At 48.2% G+C, this 15,029-nt stretch overlaps 1 protein-coding gene across 1 annotated transcript in view; it reads left to right on the top strand.

Annotated features, from left to right (window-relative positions):
• The first annotated feature begins 7,347 nt into the window (after positions 1–7,347).
• The window catches only part of INPPL1 (inositol polyphosphate phosphatase like 1), a 1,340,026-nt gene continuing 1,332,344 nt past the window's right edge, over positions 7,348–15,029 (top strand). Inside the window, exon 1 of the mRNA XM_085623407.1 lies at positions 7,348–8,116. Within this exon, the coding sequence (XP_085479533.1) occupies positions 7,947–8,116 (170 nt within the window). The 5' untranslated portion in view covers positions 7,348–7,946. The remainder of the gene's footprint in view (positions 8,117–15,029) is intronic.

The raw sequence follows: 15,029 nt of genomic DNA, 5'->3' as shown, positions 1-15,029 counted from the left end.
ACGAATCCTGGCTGCGGAGCGGTGCGAGACAAGCCCCGGTGTGCCCTGGTGCTGGACTCTGCAGGCGAAGCGCCTGCTCGTACTGGCGCCCGTCGCTGCAGCTGTGGCGGAGAAGATCGGGCGGAGGCGCTGTCTACCCGATTCCCTGGATGAGCGGCCTGCAGGCGGGACGGCTGAGGCTCTAGATCTAGCACCCAACGAGGTGAGGAGGCCCGGGCGGGCACATGGTTGTCGGCGACGGTGGAGAGGGGGCCCGGTGGTGGGACTTCCCTGCGTGCTACGGCCCTGATTCTCCCAGTGGATTGATCGCAGGGGAGGGCGGGGCGGCCCTTTGATCCTCCGCGGCTGCGGGACTGGAGCTACGCGACGCCCCGGCTTGAAGGTCAGCGAGGCCTGTGGGCAGACGGGCGGGGATTTGCTTGGCGCCCTCCTGTTTCCGGAGTGATTTGCGGCGCTGCAACTCGCCTACAGAGTTGGCACATTAGTGGAGAATAGGCACTGATTGGTAGACGATTGTGCAACAACGAGAGCCGGAAGGAGCAGCTACACCTGTCGATGCTGGGGAGGCACAAGCTCTGCTAAGCCTTGCCTGCTGATTGAGGGGCTCGCCCAGAAGATATCTGGGGCCTGGAGGAAAAACGACTGGGAATATACAGCGGCCCACCGGGGATAGCGTAGATGGGTGTTGCTGGGGCTCTGGTGCGAAGAACGCAGGAGTAATCCAGGCGGCTAGACATAAACCCTGGTGGTCGGGAAGCCCGAGCTGAGGCGGCTTGGATGCTGGGCCCCCCTCCCCCGGATCTGCCTGTCGGGGCACAGCGGCTGGTGAGGTGCTGTCCTGGAGCGGGAGTGAATACCACGGACCGGAGGTGTCCCCTGCGGTGGGGGAGGAGGGGCAGAGGACTTGTTGAGTAATGTTGCAGGCCCACGTACTGAGGCGCATCGGAATGGAGATGCTGGTGTAGGATGGACACTAAAGAGGCCCCGCGTTGTCCGAGAAACGTAAGGAGTTGGGAACTTTGGCCTGACATTCTGCTACCTGGGACCGGAGCGAAAGCGAGGTATCGTCAGCGGACACCCCAGCTTCTCTAGCTGCTTCCTTGAGGATTCTGTGGGAACCATTTGAGGCGGCCTTAGAAAATCGCAGGCGGCACAGGCTGCCGTCACGCCTAAATGGAGACGGGAGGGAAAGGCCCTAGGACCAACACGCAGAAACAGCTTACCAAGTTTGCCTGGTCCAAGACCGGGGATAAAAGTGACCCGCCACCGATGGAGAAAGAGGGTGGGGGAACTGCCCCTAAGTAAGACCCTGAACCGACCTTGATGTTATGGCGGCTATCGGTGGAGTGCGGGCTTCGCTAGACTCCGTCATGGTAGAGGTCTCTCTTTTCAGGGCTGACTTTCGGAAGATGGATGAAAAGGTGAAAGAGCTGAAGCTGGTCACCGGCACACTGCAGGCGAACACAAAGGAACTTCAGGCTCAGATGGCTGACTTGCGAAAGAGTCAGGAGAGGATGGTCCAGCAACTTGATGACTACGAAGGTAGGGTGCGTCGTAATAACATCCGCATCCTAGGCGTCCCGGAGCGGGTGGAGGGACCGGCAGCTGACCTCTACGTGGAGGACTTGATCATGAAACACCTCAAACCCAAAACTCTGTCCAGCTACTTCGCCATTGAAAGAGTGCCAGGTGGCAGGCCAAAGCCGGGGGTGCCCCCACGGCCACTCATCGCCCGAGTATTTAACTTTCGCGATAGAGATATTATCCTCCAGACTGCTCGATCTAGTCCCCCACTAAAAATAGAGAACTATGAGGTAACATTCTTCCCCGACTTTACGGCCAAAGTCCAGGCCCAGCGTCGCAGTTTCCAGGAGGTAAAGAGGGAATTGCGGGACCGAGAAGTGAAATGCGCAATGCTTTTCCCAGCAAAGCTACGGGTGGAATCGGATGGGAAAACATGGTTTTTTGATTCGCCGGAGGCTGTATGGTACTGGATGGAAGGCTGGAACAGAGTAGGTGGCCAAGGGCACATGTTTACTGTAAATCTGTATGTGCAAATATCCTCACTCTGTTTACTATAAATGCCAATAAAAAGAATTTTCAAAAAGAAAAAAAAAATGGAACAGAGTAGGTGGGCAGAGACGAGAGCGAGCGAGTAGACCTGGCTTGCAGAGAAGCGCTGCGGCGGAGGTGCGAGGTGCAGGCTCGGTGGCGGAGGGCAGCCAGTTCGCGGAACAAAGTTGAAGAACTCCTATCGCTACTGTGAAGAACTGACACCCTGTTGAGAGCGCAAGTATGGGGGGGAGATAAGATTTAATTTGACTATCGATGCCTGACATGGGAGTGGGGATAGGGATGCCCCGGCCCGGATGGTTGGGTTAACCGAAGGTGATTGGAAGGACAATGGACTATTTGGCATAAGTGGATGGCTGAATGTATAACCTTTGTGATCTGTGTCAGCGGGGAGGTGGGCTGACCAACCTCGTGCATCTTGAGCATTTCTGGGGGGAGAGAGGCACTCTGCCGTGTTCGGGAGTGGGTAGTTTTAGATCCACGGGCAGGGAGGCAGGGAGGGGGGAGGGAACCAAAAGGTTAAGAAGATGGGGACGTTTAGGAGTTAACGGTTTAATTGGTTTGCAATACAATTCACAGATTACATTGTGTTAAATAGACACATGGTGCACAGGATACGGGTTGTTGGGTGGGCAGGTACAGATTTTACATCCGAACAGGATACTCCGTAGATATGGAATTGCTGTGAGAGGTGTGTATGGGGGGAGACAGGGATAGAGTGCTCTCAGTATTGACCTGGAATGTTATTGGTATTGGTGACAAAATTAAGAGTGGAATAGTGCAGCAATATTTAAAACGCCATTCACCGGATGTGGTCTTATTGCAAGAAACGCATCTTGTGGGTCGGAAATCCAAAGCCCTCACCAGGTGGGGATACACCCTTCTGGCCCATGCGGACTACACCACGGGTTCGAGGGGAACGGCTGTACTGGTTAGGAAGAGTGTACCTCTCATTGTTCACAAGACATGGACAGACCCAGGGGGGCGATTTGCGGGGGTAGAGGCCCAATGGGATGGAAGGGGCATCAATATACTCTCAGTATATCTGCCGCCCGCTCTGGGTAGAACGGCATTAGAGGACCTGGGAGGTAGGCTGGCGGGACTCCGAGAGGGCACACTGATCATGGGAGGAGACTACAACATGACGATGGACGATACTATAGATCATCACCCACCGAGGGCTAGAGCCACCTCCGGTGCTCACATGGCTGACTTCACAACGGCAATGGGGTTTAGGGATGTGGGTCGAGAGCTTCAACCCACTAGCAAACAATTTACATATTTTTCTAATGTCAATCAGAGTCTCTCACGTATCGATTACTTTCTTACACGTGTCCTCGGTTGGTGACTTTGCCCAATATAAAGTCTTACCCAGAGGCATATCAGACCATTCCCCTGTCTGGGTGGAATATACACATTGGGAGAGACAGGCGCGCACTACTATTATTCTTAACCCATGGCTCTTACGTATACCAGATATTAGGGAAGAGTTGCGTACGCAATCGTCGAATTATTTCACCAAAAACGTAGGCTCGGTCGATTCAGCGCAAACACTCTGGGAAGCTTACAAAGTGGTTTTGAAGGGGCAAGCTTTGTCATTAAAAACGGGGTATTTAGCCAAAAACGTGAGCTCCTGACCCAGGTTAAGTCGGACCTCCTTGACTTGGAACGAGAACATTCACAAAATCCCTCACCGGAGGCGAGCCATAGGCTCTTAATGAAGCAAGATGAATATAGGATCAAAACCAGAGAACACATGATGGCCAAGAACTGTGCCACCAACCATAGACTCTATGAGCTAGGGGATAGAGCTGGTAAGACACTGCCGTGGCTGGAGAGGCGAGAACAGGGTACTAGATGGGTACATGCATTGACGACTCCAGGGGGTACAACAGTCATGCAGCCATATGACATAGCTGAGGAGTTTGCTGCGCATTTGGAGAGGGTCTACTCCCCCTAGTCCCAATGCGCGGCCGAAGAGTCCCGTCAGCTCCTCCGTGACAGTACTATACCCAGCCTTACGGAAGCTGAAAGGACGTCCTTGGAGGCAGACCTCTTGGTCGAAGAAATCAGCAAGGCCATAGGGCAAATTAAATCCGGTAAGGCCATGGGGCCAAATGGCTTATCAGTGGAATTCCTGAAAGTTAACGCCTCTCTGACGGTGCCACACTTAAAAGCTATGTATGAAGAAAGTCTGACAGTCGGGAGGCTGCCATTGGACCAGAGGCTCGCCACCATTGTGGTTATCCACAAACAGGGAAAGCCGACAGATAGATGCGGCTCCTATCGGCCGATCTCACTGATCAATGTGGAGGCATAAGTGCTGGCCAAAGTTCTGGCGAATAGATTGGCGACGGTTATTACGTCACTGATTAATCCGGACTAATCAGGCTTTATGCCGGGAAGGAATATGGCCCTCAATATAAGACGCCTAAATAATGTGATGGCCCAGAGGAACTACATTGAGGAGGATGCAGCGGTGTTGTCCCTGGATGCCTCGATGGCATTCGACTCCATAGAATGGCCATATCTATTTGAAGTGCTGGAAAGGGTGAGACTGGGCCCGAAATTCATAGGTTGGGTGAAGCTTCTATACACGGGGAGCTTGGACAAGTGAGGGATAATAGCTATACATCCCGAACATTCCAGTTGAGGAGAGGTACTAGGCAGGGCTGCCCGCTTTCCTCGCTGATATTTTCGCTTTTGCTGGAGCCCCTTGCGGCTTGGGTTCGCGGGGATGTGATGGTGAGGGGGTTGCGGTGGGCGGACGGAGTGGAAGATCGCATCTCCTTATACTCTGATGACATACTGTTATACCTAGCCTCCCCGTCTAAATCAATAAGGGTGGTCCTTGACGTTTTCACCAATTTTGGTAGGTACTCGGGGTATGCGATCAATTGGCACAAGTCGGTATTGTTTATGCTGAGGGGACAGGTCCCCCGACTCCCGGCTGATTGCAAGGTGGCGGTAGCAGAGGAGGGGTTTCAATATCTCGGGGTTTTCATCACATCAGACCCAGTCTGCTTCTACAGATCCAATTTGGCCCCCCCTTGGCTCGGCTGCGAGTGGACGTGAGGCACTGGAGATCTCTGCCTTTAACACTGGTGGGGCGTGCTGCACTCTTTAAAATGTTGGCCCTTCCTCGTTTTTTATACATACTCCAAAATTGTCCACCTAAAGTCCTAGACTCGTACTTTAGGGCGATTGAAGGTGAAATCCGAACGCTGTTGTGGGATGGGAAGGCCCCCAGGATAGCACCGAAGAAACTGACTAAAGGCTGGTATGACGGGGACATGGCTCTCCTTGACCTACAATTATTCTACTGGGCAGCGCAGCTGGTGACCGTTAACCATTGGATGTATTGCTCACCAGGCGACCCAGCGTATTCTCTCGACACTTACCAAACTGATAGATCTGGATTTCTAGGGGCCCTATACGCCATTGATAGGAAGAGTAGAGGGAAATTTTTTGGACCGACCCAGCATACACTGGAGGTATGGTGTGTAGCTAATGCTAAACTGGGATGGGCGGGAGTTCTTTCACAGGTGACTCCGTTATGGTACACCCAGAAGCTGGGCATGCTATGCTATCAGCCCGGGTTCGACAAATTGGACCTCATTGGTATCTCCGCAGTGAAAGATTTGGTGAAGAAGGGAGCCGTGCTTACGTTTGGGGACCTTCAGAGGCAATATCACCTGGCCCAGGGGGAACAATATAGGTATTTACAAATCAGCCATGCGATACGGGCGGCCTTTCCGTCCCTCAAAGATATACCATACTCGTCCCCACTAGAAGATCGACTGTTGGACGGGCCCCTGGTTTCACGGGCGATATCCCTGACTTACAGGAAGCTAAGTAATAATCTACCGAACACCTTCCCAAAACTCAGGGAGCGATGGCAGGGCGACCTAGGCCCGATAGATGAGGAAGATTGGCAGTCGGCTCTCATGTCCCCCCGAGAGGCGGCCGTTACCCTTAAATTTCGGTTGATCCAGCTTAGGATACTCCACTGATCATATATCACAGGGGTAGTCCTGGCAAAAATGGGAGCTAGACCGGATGATCTCTGTGTGAGGGGATGCGGACAACAGGCCACATTCTATCATATGATATGGAGTTGCCCAAAGATACGTACCTTATGGGAGGGAGCGTCAACCCATATGCAGGCAGCTTTAAGGAAAGAAATAGTATTGAAGCCACAACTGGGTATATTGAACATATGGGAGGCGACTGACCTCACGGAAGTTGAACAGCAATTCACAACATTGGGGTACACATTGATTAAACGTGAACTGGCAAGGAGCTGGGGGGGCGCAGACCCACCATTCGTTACCACATGGGCTAAGGAAATGGACAGATGTATGCTTGCAGAAACAGAGGTTTTTAAGATGAGGGGATGCCCCAAAAAATGGGATAAGAAGTGGTCCCAATGGAATAAATATAGGGGAAAGCCCTGTGTGTCGCCTACAGTTGAACTGGAGCTGAATAGACGTTTTGCATGAGAAAGTCCTACTTAATGGTTCTGTACATCTATGGCTGTCCAACTGCATTGTTGTATATCCTGAACATATTGTCCACGTTTGTGTCTGTGATGAAAAACCAAAAAACTAAGTTTAAAAAAAAAAAAAAAAAAAAAAAAAAAAGCTTTAATCTTGTCATATTTTTCTTGAACGTGTAAATGGTGCACGTTTATTATTTTTCTCCCAAAAGTGTTGTATTCTGGTTTGAAAAGTCATTAATGGTTTTAAATAAAATGTCTCTCCATCTCGGCTCTATAATAGATTTCTGCATATGGCATAGTTTACCCTACCCAACTCAACCTTATAATTGCCCCCCCCCCCTCCTCCCCCCCCCCTCACTTTGGTAGAGACTATGCAGGTTTCCTTCACTTGGCCTTGGAGTGCCTACCCATATACAGGTTTTGGTTGATCGTGATACAGTTGGTTGGAGATATGATGCTCAAGTAGAAACACATAACTCTCCCGTTTTGAAGAAACCAGTGCACTGAAGGAAATTCGGAGCAGCAAAGCACGTTATTCTGAAGAACTGCACTCACTGGGACAGCGCAGCCAATGAACTACTGGCAAGTCTTTTCTCAACCAATAGCAAACTACCATGGTAGTCTCTGATTGCCCAAAAAACCAATAGCGATGGAGAAATCCCATACCCAATCCCATGCTAAGAGATCCTCCCACCAATCCATGCGTATCTCGCTCGCCCACCACTGATAGAATCTAGTTTCTCTGGCGTGATTGGTTGCAACCACGGGTGTGTGTGGTTGTGCTCCGGTGTTGTAACCGGCTCCTCACCCTGTTGACGGGACTGAAGCCGCCCGTTAAACTGTAATAACGGTCAGCGGCTTCAGTCTGAAGTAATGACTGTCCCGGGACAGTGAGCCCAGACAGGTGTCAGCCACTCAACTGCGGTGTAAAGAATCAGGAAGCCCACACGCTCACCCCCTCACCACTCCCGCCCCTGCCGCGCACAAACACTGCCCTCCTTCCTCCTCGCTGGCAGGCTGGCTCCGGGCTCTGAACAGCGCAGACACCCGTCCCACTCCCTCCCTCTAGTCGGAGCGCATGCCTCTCTCTCCCTGCCAGGCATGCTGTCGCGGGCGGGTCCGGCTGGGGCCACCACAGTGACACTCAATTCGAAAAGGGATTTCTTTAAAATTTACTTTTATACTGAAAAGTAACGTAGAAGATCACTTTCTCAGAGACGTTCTCATTTTTTGAACGGAGACTTAGTCTGGACCTGGTTCTGGAAGTCCGGACTCTGCAGTGTTTTTTTTGGGATTAAGGGTTCGGTGGTTCTGTCTCTTCTGGAGGGAGTCCAGTCAGCTGTGCCTTTCTTCGTGGCCCCCGCCCGGTGCCATGGCCTGCGGAGCGCTGGCGGGCACCCTCCCTAGCACCAGTCCCCTCTGGTACCACCGGGACCTGAGCCGGGCGGCCGCCGAGGAGCTGCTGGCCAAGGCCGGGAAGGACGGCAGCTTCTTGGTGCGGGACAGCGAGAGTGTCACCGGAGCCTATGCCCTCTGCGTCCTGTGAGTACCTCGGCTCCCCCTTCTTTTCTTCCTTCCTTCCTCTTATTTGTGCTTTGGTGGGGCGGCTCAGGCTAGCCGGGCATTGCATTCAGAAATGTGCCCTCACTCAAGATTTTTGTGGCGTCTCGTTTTGGAAAAAACATGAGGCGAGTTCTTGTCGCCAAGGAGGCAGTGGTCTAGTTTAGGTTTCCTTTTTAAAAAAAAACAGATGCATGGTGGGGAATTGTAGTTCTTTCATTGAAATAAAATGTACCCGAAAACACTGGTTTGTAAACTAAACGGATAGTGCTGCAGCGTTGCTTAGTATTTTAATATTTCTGCAAATCGCAACTTAAGCAGAGGATGTAGGCGTGCTGTACCATCAGAACAACACTGAGACGCATGGCAACCCCTAACAAAGAACTAGCACGAGTAGTGCTTTACATGTGCAGGTGCTGTCCGGTACCGAGTACCTGCCTTTCTTCCATTTTGAAAAGCAGAGTACCGGCACTTCTCAGCCCTGCTACAATAGATTTAATGGAGGACTACCAGTACCTTTCAGGAGCAAACGGGTAGTGTGCATAGTGGGTGTGTTGTATCTGCTGCTAAGCCAGTGTATCTCTGGTATAGAATGTTGGTGTGGATGATGCTGTCGAATGTTGGATGTGGGAGAGTCAGCTGAAGGATGGACTTGAGCTCAGCATCTTAATAAATCATCTTACTTAATATACATATGGATTGATGGACCCTTCATTGATTACAATAGAGTGCTAGCACTTCTTTATTTTCTTTCAAATCACTGAGATGAGCATACAATAAATCTTGCTGACAAAGTCAAGAGGTGGACCAATAAGGTCATGCAGGCTGTCTCAGTACATGAGTGTTGGGTTAATAAAGCCTGAGGCTTAGTACAGGCTGCAGACTCTTGCAAACCCTTGTGCCGTCTGGGTGTGCAACAATGGACCATGTTGAAGTCAGTTTGGGCACTATGTTAAAAGGGTGAATGTGATTGAAGAGGGTGGTTTCCTCCAAATGAATGTGAGTTGACACATGCCTCTCTGCCGTTGCTGCCGTGGTGGAGTTCGTGAGGTAGTCCATGGATGACATTTTTAAATAATTCTGATTAATCCATTTCAGACCTGAGTATGATTTGGCTCGTTGAGGTTTATATCAATGGTATGAATGGGTATGTTTCTGTGTTAGATGAAACTTCATTCAGTCGGCAGGGAATGTTCTTGTTTACGTGAGAGTTGAGGGATGCACGAAATGATTTGAGCAGCTTGTGTCTTGACTTGCAAGCCCATTGACCTCTCTCAAAAGTACACGTTTAAGACGATCACAAGTGATTTTGGGCTCTGTGATGATCGATTATATGCAGAGTCTGGCTATGGTAAAATATGTGCTAGGAGAAATGTCTTAATCTGTTCTGTTGTAGAACATTCTCAAACTAGGAAGTCCATGCCGGCCTTGGCGAGTACATATGTGCAGGGTGAATAGTTGGGGCAGTCTAATTCTTCTGACACACATGTGCAAATGTGCTGGTAGATATGTAACTTTTATTTGAGGAATGGAGTGAAAATCTATGAAAACGAAATCGCAAATATACAATATTTCTCAATTTTATTCTAACGCTCATAAAACAACAACCTAAATCACTTTTTAGGTCTTTTCCTAGGCACCACTTGCGCTGTCTCTTCGAGGCATGCTGTATTCAGGATATGTGCATAAAGCTCCGCCCACTTTCCCAAAATTTTTTAAACTGTCTCCTGGCCCTGTCCTTTGTAAATGATGGCTTTTAATTGGTCAATAGGCTTAGTAGTCCCTCCTAAGTACCGCCTTGTCTCTTCTTGTAACCTCCCATTAGGAACCCCCCCCCCCCCCCCCCTTACATGTGTTGTTACTCCCTAGGTTTTAATTACAGCCTTAAGGCACTATTTTCTTCAAAGGCTTCAGGCAAGACACACACTAGATCCTAACCTAGGCTGGCAGTGGTTACTTTGCCTAGAACATCTCACATTTAAATGAGACAGTCTATAAATGCCCCTATATCTGCTCCACATAGAGTACAACCTAATCAGAAATTAATGTAATAATTCTTTTATCACATTTCTAAGCTACTAATGTGTATATATAGACATAGCAGTTTGAATGTACTCGTAGTACTGTCTTGCATACAATGCATTATGGGTAGGGTGGACTTACTATATCTTCTTCAGGGTGCAGTACCATATGTTACCAAAAGAGGTCCGCAGTGCTGATGCCTTCCTCACTAGGAACCTCTAGGAGCAGTTTGCGGTACTGCACCTGGACATTCAGTGCTGGTGCCTTGCTCACTAGGGGCCTCTAGGAGCAGCTTGTGCTACTTCACCTAGACATGCAGTGCTGGGGCCTTGCTCACAAGGGACTTCTAGGAGCAGCTTGCGGTACTGCACTGAGACATACAATGCTGGTTCCTGGCTCACTACGCAAGCATTTGCAATGCACTAGGTCTCGCATTACTGAAAGTATGAGCTATTGGCGTTGCATTATTATTTGCAACGCCAATATATAAAACCAAAATCTTGAGTGATGAAGCATGAATCACTTTGTCCCATTGTAAATAGCTGCATATAATGTAAGTATGTGATTTGCAAATATGGATGATGTAAAAAGAACTGTGAAGAGTGCTTTGTAGTATTGTCCCAATTCTATAATGCAACTTCAACAGGACTTTATAAAAGTGTTCTGTGGTGTTCGTGTGCGGGTAGCACGTCATGTTTGAGATACTCCTGTTGTGATAAATAGGTTCTCTGTAAAGCTTTGCATTGCTTTTTCGTCATCAAATGCCTGCCCCTCAGTTTCTGAAATAATTTGCGTGAAGATGCAATTATACCATCTGCAAGACTGCCCCAAAGCTGTTTCGGAGCAAGCAGTCCTACTCACCAGAGTGTTCTCTGCTTTCACAACATCCTCTTTACTTTAATCAAGAGCCCTCATGATTCTTGTAAGGGGCACAATTCAACTAGTTGTCAACATATTTCTTATGTGCAGCGCTAGTGTAGGCCTGTCTCTGGTATTGGAAAGACATATTTATTTCTAATGGCGGAGATGATGCTGTACACTCGCTTCGAAAAGGGATTCATCTACAGAGTTTTTTCAAAGCAGAGCACTCTGTAGGTAGATGTCTGGATTGCGCACGTGAGCGGCGTCGTTCAACTATGACCCCTTCACATAGGCGCAGTCCATTGTATGTATTTGGCATACTGCATATGCCTCAGGCAGCACAATATATCTGCTAAAAGAATGCTGTCAAGGCACGCATCAGTGCACTCTCTGAGGCCAATGAGATGCAACACAGATCAGCAGGCTAAGGATCCCCAGCATGTGCTGTGCTTCCAGTCCTATTGAGAAGCTGGAAGACGGATTGAGGTGTGTCTTCCTCTTTTCAAACCTGGACTTGCTGCTTTGTCTGGCTCCTCCTTTGGAATCACAGCCTGCTGATTCCAATGGCCAATGCCAGATTCCTTCTTTGCTGAATGACAATGATTAAGTAGGGGAGTGCGAGTTTGTGAGTGAAGGAAAAAAGAGTGTATGGGGGAGTGAGTGAGTATGAGTGGAAAGTGTAAGAATGTGAGATAGTAAGAGTGTGTTTATTTGTGTGTTTTGATTGAGTCCACTGTTGGCCATACCATACTCAAATATGAATTCTGGTCTTTTTGCTTCACACAGAGTAACATGTTCAGGGGTGTGGAATTTAATAAAATATCTACTTATCCATGGGGAAGGTTGCTTCATAAATCTACTTGTCCTGTAACAAAATCCTTTTGTCCCTTTGGTGCCATGTTGTGCGGCGACAAATTATGGCAGCAATCTTATTATATAAGAGCTCTGATATAGCCTCTCTGATTATGCCAGGGCTTATACCATAGTAGTGTTCAACCGCTTCAAACACACGCATGCACCTCCTTGCTTCAAACACACGCATGCACCTCCTTGCTTCAAACACACGCATGCACCTCCTTGCTTCAAACACACGCATGCACCTCCTTGCTTCAAACACACGCATGCACCTCCTTGCTTCAAACACACTCATGCACCTCCTTGCTTCAAACACACTCATGCACCTCCTTGCTTCAAACACGCTCATGCACCTCCTTGCTTCACACACGCATGCACCTCCTTGCTTCAAACACACGCATGCACCTCCTTGCTTCAAACACACGCATGCGCCTCCTTGCTTCACACACGCATGCGCCTCCTTCCTTCACACACGCATGCACCTCCTTCCTTCACACACACATGCACTTCCTCGCTTCAAACATGCATGCACTTCCTCGCTTCAAGCACACGCACCTCCTCGCTTCAAGCACACGCACCTCCTCGCTTCAAATGCACGCACCTCCTTGCTTCAAGCACACGCACCTCCTCGCTTCAAGCACACACAGCTCATCGCTTCAAGCACACGCATGGCATGAAAACACTTCCTACATCGACAGCACACTCTTAACCATACACCCACATATTGTAGCATGCTACAAATGTGAACAAGTGCCTCAGCGGCCTACATAAGGATAGTAAGCACCATAAATTGTTATAATACCACTAGACGCTGGTCTGGTGCCGTAGGCAGAAGGAGGGGCTCTCTTTCTCAGCACAGATTTCCATGTCTTTTATTTATCCTCCTAGGGTACCTTACTCTTGATCTCTCCAGGTAGGTACCTGTGTTTAACTGGTACTGTTTACTCATGAAGCTTGCTTGTTTTCTGAGTGCTCTTACAGTGTTTGTAAATAAGTTAGCATTGCTGCTGGAAATACGATTGTGGGTTGCCTCCAACGCCCGTTTTTTTCATAGTGCACCTGTATGCTTTGAGGGTGCCTCAATGGACTCATGTAAATAATTGCTAGTAGTTGTTTTCAACAAACAAAGCCGTCTCTGCTTTGAAGCCTCACTTTTGCCTCTAGCAGCAGAAGACAGGTATGTGTACCAAGCTGTAAAACACCAACAGGGTCCGTAGTAGTGTAATGGTTGCCAGGCTAGAGTCTTCCGTTCCCCTTACTACGTACTAAGCTTATACCCAAATTACTGGCTAGTAGGATTGTAGTATTGTTCCCATCACTTGTGGACAAGCTGGTCCTGTTTTCTTCCTTCGATTGCTGATGTGTTTTACCTCTGCTGAGCTGCGATTGAGAACAATCCAGTTGCTTCTTGTAAATGGTTGTTTGTGTCCAATAATTGCTAGCTTTTAGTCGCTATTTACATTTAACCAATAGAATTTCCTCTCTTGTTCTTTTTGGACAGATATAGCTCGAAATTCATGTGATGCAACTAGATGTAGTAGAAGCACATTGTCAATGGAACATTGAAATGTTCAGCATAGATCTATTTGTACTAGGTCTTCTTCAGTTCCTGTCTTGTTTCTTTTTAAACCACTCCTGCTGGGAAGCTGCTCAATGCTTTGATTAGTCTACTTATAAAGACATATCTTCTAATGTTACTCCTGAATTTCCTTCCCAATCTTTTTTTAACCTCTTGGCCTAGGAGTTGTTTTCCACAAGAGTTAACGCTCTAGTTCTGTACTATGTAGGACTGGGCAAAAGTTTAATTATGCAGTCTTAATATTGCATATATCCCAAGTAAAGGGTTTACAGTTTTTCTACCCTGCTGTATCTTTGGACAGTTTTTTGTCCCATGGGAAACAGGTTTGAGCATAAAGTGTTTCTCTGCAACTCTGCAGCTGGAAGTATTCTGTGGCAGCATGTGCTGCACCGGTAACATTGCCTTTGCTGCTTTAGAATCTGTAAAGGGATGTGCACTGAGCAGGTATTCCGTGTATCTTTTGTATTCGAGGGAACAGCTCGTGTACAATTTGCACACAGGGGATCGAATCATTTTCACGAAAATGTATATTTTGCAATGGGAAAATGCTGCAATATTGTCCGAGCCAAAAACTCTGGGAATACCCTTTGCTGGTCCCACAGGTCGTATTCTTCCAGCACTCCTGCCTCTATCCATGCGGCTGATTAACTTGGGTTATTCTAGTAGCGTAACCAGACTCCTTTCCTAATGGAGCCTTAAGCACATCACAATGAACAGGGATGCTTTGAGCTCAAAGTGGCACCCACCAACCCGTCACTGCATCATAAAGTATGGAAATAGGCATATCATACCTATATACTGCTCTGAAGGGCACTGGGCCATTAAGCCGTTTATTTTGTTCACATTGTTTCAAGCACTATCGCTGTGACGTTTAATGGAGCACCTACTTACATATTTTTATACATGATTCTTATTGTTGCAACAGTGATTAAAAACCTGTTCATTTGGTACATATGGCTGTACTTGTTTTATTAGCAAGGAAGTAAAGTATTGATACAACTCCACCAAAGGAACCACTGCAAGCTCCATGTCATGGCAGCCTATTGGTGTGGGTGCTATTAAGTGGGGCACTGTCAATCCTGGCACTATTACTGTACTTATCAGGCTATGGAAAATCTGGATGTGGGAATATTCTACCCTAAGATACCCTTATTGAATCTTACATAAACTATTCTTGCTCAGGTTTAGGGCCTTGTTTGGAGTTGTGTGGTAAAGGAAATTCATCTAATTTCCAGAGGGCAAACCAAAGGCATAAATTATACAACCTTAGGTATAGTAGTATTGTACTATGTTGCATTAATATTTATATATTCTGATGGATACATCTGCCTGTGGATTCCTCCCCTTTTCAATTACCCCTGTGCCAGCATTCCACAGAAACTTTTTCATAGCTCTCCCACATCGACGAGGACATCACAATAGCATGGCTCCGCTCGCGACTCCGTATGACGTCACTGGAGCCATAAGAAGACCTCGTCGGCGTGCTGACGTCGGTTCCCTTTTTTCTGCTCCGTCGACACTTAATGGTTATTTCTGGGACTCTTCATTTCTTTCGGATATTAAGTTGTTTAAGTTTCT

This window comes from Triturus cristatus, chromosome 8, assembly GCF_964204655.1.
Source record: "Triturus cristatus chromosome 8, aTriCri1.1, whole genome shotgun sequence".
Lineage (NCBI taxonomy): Eukaryota > Metazoa > Chordata > Amphibia > Caudata > Salamandridae > Triturus > Triturus cristatus.
Note: the sequence above shows the minus strand (reverse complement) of the source record. Positions and strands in the feature narration are given on the sequence as shown.